Source organism: Nicotiana tabacum, chromosome 15, assembly GCF_000715075.1.
Source record: "Nicotiana tabacum cultivar K326 chromosome 15, ASM71507v2, whole genome shotgun sequence".
Lineage (NCBI taxonomy): Eukaryota > Viridiplantae > Streptophyta > Magnoliopsida > Solanales > Solanaceae > Nicotiana > Nicotiana tabacum.
Genome location: NC_134094.1, coordinates 11,901,451 through 11,906,624, shown reverse-complemented (window position 1 = coordinate 11,906,624; position 5,174 = coordinate 11,901,451). Strand labels below are relative to the sequence as shown.

Here is a 5,174-nt window from a genome sequence, read left to right as displayed (position 1 = left end):
TCATCAAACGCCATGGAAATGCAGAGTAAAATCATGGCGAGAGGAGATCGAGACCGACTCAGTCATTTACCCGACACAGTTCTACTTCACATCCTCTCTATGTTGCCGGAGGGAAAAGAAGTTGTGAGAACCAGCGTATTATCTCAGCGATGGCGGTTTCTTTGGAAGTCCGTTGCAGTGTCGCTCAATTTCGGCGTCCCCAATTACCCCTATGATGAAGGAAACCAAAAGGAACTTCTCATTTTTGTAGCTTCCACCAGTAGAGAGCTTCACTATTGGAGGTCTTGCGGGAAAATCAAAGCATTTAGGGTTTTTCCGTATAGATATAAACATTATATTGTTAAAGATGTGGATTTTTGGGTACATTTTGCAAGTAAGGTTGCTAATGTTGAAGAGTTTACTCTTAAATTTGCATGTGTCAGTTTTCCAGATTTCGCATATAAGTTTCCTCAGTTTGCGTATAAGAACACGACGTTAAGGAATTTGGTATTAGACAGCTGCCGGCTAAACCCTTCTGGTAGTGTGAACTGGAGTAGTCTCGTTTCTCTTTCAATTGGGCACCTGAAATTGACGGATATTATGTTGGAGAAGATATTGTCCGGTTGCCCCAACTTGGAGAGCTTAGAACTGGATAGTGTTTTGGGCATTAGTCGTTTGGAAATCAGCTCTGCGAAGCTGAGAAAATTGATCATATTAAATGATGAAAATGATGAAAATGATCGTTATAACAAATGGCATGAAGAAGATACCAATTCGCTAGAAATATTTGCCCCGTATATTCAAAATTTGGTACTTTCGGGGTTCTTCTACGATGAGATACGCTTGCAGGAGAGCAAGGTGGCTTCCCTTGTCACTGCAGTCCTTCATTTTAATGTTGATTTTATTGAATTTGAAGATGAAGAAGAGAAATTGGAGAAGGAGTGTAGATATTTGAAGGAACTTCTTCTCAGCGTTGCCCATGTCAAGAATCTTGAATTGGGTCCCTTGTGCATCGAGGTTTATTCATATTCTTGACTCTTTGATTATCCAAAATTCAGATTTTCTTTTTTCATTTTGTGACGTTTTATTTGCTATTAATTTATCAGTTTTGTAACATTAACAGTTCCACTACGTAGGATAATCTGATAACTAAGTTTGTAACTACTGAAGAATAACATTCTCATCGCCAATTTAGTTGGACAGTGGCTATTGAACAAATTTTTTAATGATGAACTGTGAGAATAAAGAGTTTGCAATGGACGACTGATTTACATTGATCATACTCTTAAGTCATGTGAATCGGTTTCTCCAAGTGATTAATGATCAAGTTAGATTTCCAACGAACCTTGAACACTTTGATGTGGCTTGTGGCAAAACACTGTCGTATTCAACAATTTGCATGTCATATATTAGGTGTGTCGCATTTCCTTGTTTGACATATTCTGGTTTATGTTTTTGGTTTATAAGTGCTTTCCCATACTGGAGTTGAGAGGGTGGCATTCTCCACCATCAAGCTGCAAATTCTTAAAACTTAACGCATCCTTAAAACACTTGGACTTCGCTGGAATTTACAGCTTTCTGCAGAGTTCATCGGATCTTGAGACATTGGTCATTGACTGGAACAATCACAAACCAATTGTAAGTTCCATTTAGACCTTTATTCTTGTTACTTCATGTTTATCAAGCAACTATTAGTGGTAGAAGAAGGCGATATATATCAATATACTTCTTATCTTAAGTACTTAAGAGAAAAAAGTCACTGAATTTTTGTTATAAAAAATTTGAACCACCTTGGTGGTATATTTCATAAATGATAATAAAAGGTTACAAAGAGGGAGGACTTGAATGCCTTGACTTTAAAAAAAATGTAAGAATTGAACCGGTTCAATCCTCAAGTAAAGAGAAGATTGAGGATTCTCCAACTGTGACAAAACTGTAGGAGATAAGCCTCTAATGTGTAAGCAAAAATAGTGTTCCTGTATTGGAGGATTTTCCAATCTGCGACAATAATAGTATTCTACTTTGCAAGGAGTTCAGGATCTGCTTTTTAGTCTAAAAAGTTGATCATTTCTCTTTGCTAAATATGCTCTCAATTTATTTTCCTCAAGGAAATAGCTCAATTTGAGTTGCTTTGGCAGAAACTTAATCTTATTACTATCAGCTTCTGAGTCATCCAGTTCTACAGTCAACTTTGTTGTAGTTGTAGATAAAGATGTTTAACAAGGGGTAGTAGTACTCACCTTCACACGAGGAGACGAAGCATCAGCTTCGATGAAGCTTTCAAACATTCTATTTGTTGTTTGCATGTAGCACTTTGTAACATTTGCTAAGCACTTGACGTGCTCCTTAAATCTAAAAATTCATCTCCTTTTTAATTCTATCCACAATTAACTCCTTGACTTTCTACTTCCATCTTCGGAGAATAACTGGTTAACATAGTGGATGTTTCCTGCAGGACCGGCTGGTAAGTTACACAAATGAGGTTGAACAGGTCAGGAGGTTTGAGACACATAATGTTAACTGCTCATTGCCACATCTGAAGACCATCAAGTTCTTTAACTTTCTTGGATCATTAAGTGGAATTAAATTTGTACTTCAATTGGTAAAATATTTGCTCAAAAATGCAACAGTGCTAGAAAAGTTGGTCATTGCTGCCGGATTCATAGGGAATGATGTGTCTCGGGATAAAATGGAACAGAAGTTCCTGAGCTTTCCAAGATCCTCTCCGCACGCTTCAATTGTCTTTTCTCATCCATAAATTTTTGTCTTCTCTGGTTTGTATTGATTGCAACACACTTAACAAATGTTAGTTTTATGTTTCAAACTGCTATGCAGGTGATAGACAAGTTTAGGATTGTACTCGACAATTTGCAAGAGATGTTGCTCGAAAATACTTTGTGATTTCTATTCATATTGTTGAATCCTGATCATTGTTTTTATACTATGAAAATGTAAGTTTGAAAATTATTTTGCGAAAATAGTATTACAAGATTTATTACGTGTCCAAGGGGTTGTTTATGTTGGCCTGTATTACTATCACAAGCATAAGAAAGGGTAGAATTTTGGAATTTTTTTGAAATTGAACTTACGGCTAATCACTTTACCACTTGATCTCTCCCAAAGTACAAAAGCTAGCTGAATATGATACAATTGGTTACCCCCAACGGATGATCCGTTGGGACGGATTAGATCCTTCCACTTTTAACGGATATGGTGGGACCCATCCTTCCACTTTTAACGGATATGGTGGGACCCTTTGATGGCGCTACGCAATGTTAACTTGAATTAGTTGGATCAGTAGGTTCTAGATTCCAGAAGACACAATTGGCTAGCATAAAACAGTTTCTATTATTCTGTAAAATCTTACATGCAAGTATGTAAATTTTTCTGTAAATACACAATTGTAAGAAGTTAACTGAAAGTAAGAAGATAATTTTTGAAAGAGGTTACATATGAAACCATCAATTTTCTTTGGTCTATCAGGACATGAGTGAGTAATAGATTTAACTTATATATACTGATATCGTAAATATTTTTTATATTATTACTATATTTTAACTTGTGAGAATATAATGGGTATGTTGTTGTATTTTAACCTGTGCAGCTGGTTGTTTACTCTATAGTGTTACCATTTCAAACTTACTATAAATAGTTACTTGTTGCCGTAGGTAATTTAACCTGATGGTATATAATGTTACATTTTGATGGTTCATTTGCAACAAGTAATGCATTTTTCTTTTCTTTTGACAACTAAAACATAACATCTGCAGTTAATTCACAAAAGCTAACTAAAGGGCCACTAAGAAATATCAAGGGAAAAACACGATAAATTAACTTAATGAAGACTTATGGTCATCTTCAGTTCATATATAGATGACCAAACAAGGTAAACAGATGCTTTATTGGTCAAAAAAACATATTATAAAAACAGTTGGGGACGATTGGTAGGATGTCTAAGAATAGTACTGATTATGATGTATTTATAATACTGAGATTAGTTATGCTGAGATTAATTATACTAGAATTATTTCTAATCAACTGTTTGGTTTGGTGTATTAAAAATAATATGCATGCATTATTTTTAAAAAAAAAATTATTTACAAAAATACACTTCATATTTTTGGAAAAGGATTTGAAAAATATTTTGAAAGAACAGTTTTGTCTTTATACATGCTTATCCGTGTATTAAAAATCATAGTATTGCTAATGTCATGGTTTACTATGTATAAGAATAATACTAAATATAGATTAAAAAATACTACCAAACAAGAGATTAATAATACTAAAACTAAATATATTTATTATTTTCCGTAATACATGATGAGACAAACCCATCCGAGCAAAATGAAAAAGTCAAAGAAAAAAGAAAGAAAGGAAAGATAGAAAGAGGCAGGAGTCAGGAAAGGCAGGCTGCAAAATGTGAAAGAACAAATTCGGTGCAGTTTGCGGTGCCGTCCTGCCGCATATTCATATTTTGCTGAAGAATTCGGCTGATTCCTCTGCCTATAAATAGGTATCCCCTCCTCATTTGTATCCCGTCCCTCACAATATTCTTCTTTCTTTCTCAATATTAATAAAGAGCTATTCTTTGTGTAGCCGTGGAGTAGGAAAAATTATCGAACCACGTAAATCTTGTTTTGTCTTGTTTTGAGTTTTTATTATTTTTCTCTTGAAATTATTATATCCTTCATTTAGTCCGACGCGCTTCCCAACAACTGGTATTAGAGCACAGACAATATAATTCTGGTAGAAAAATATAGTATTGGTGTAATTTACTATTCACATGAATAGTGCAAGACTATTAGTCACTATTCACAATAGTAAAGTACTATTCACAAAATACTAAATACTATTCACAAATAGTAATGCACTATTCACATAATTTGTTTTGTGCAAAATGACGTTCGAAGAAGGAAAAGTGAAAATTGACAAGTTCAATGGCAAATATTTTAGATTCTGGAAAATGCAAATAGAGGATTAGATCGCCAAGCTCTAACCGGGGTAAAAACCAGAGAATACGGCCAAAACGGATTGGGATCTATTAGATCGCCAAGCTCTTGGTGTGATTCGTTTGACGCTAACACGAAATGTGGCGTTTAACATCATTAACGAGAAGACCACTGCAGGTCTGATGAAAGCGTTATCAAATATGTATGAGAAGCCATCTGCTTCAAATAAAGTCCATTTGATGCGTC

General features: G+C 34.8%; 1 protein-coding gene across 1 annotated transcript; it reads left to right on the top strand.

Moving 5' to 3' along the window:
* Nucleotides 1–2,890, top strand: LOC107770157 (F-box protein At5g03100-like). The gene is made up of 3 exons (XM_016589432.2): nucleotides 1–996; nucleotides 1,447–1,617; nucleotides 2,435–2,890. The coding sequence occupies exons 1-3, from the start codon at nucleotides 13–15 to the stop codon at nucleotides 2,735–2,737; spliced, it is 1,458 nt and encodes a 485-aa protein (XP_016444918.1). The 5' UTR covers nucleotides 1–12; the 3' UTR covers nucleotides 2,738–2,890.
* Nucleotides 2,891–5,174: the final 2,284 nt, after the last annotated feature.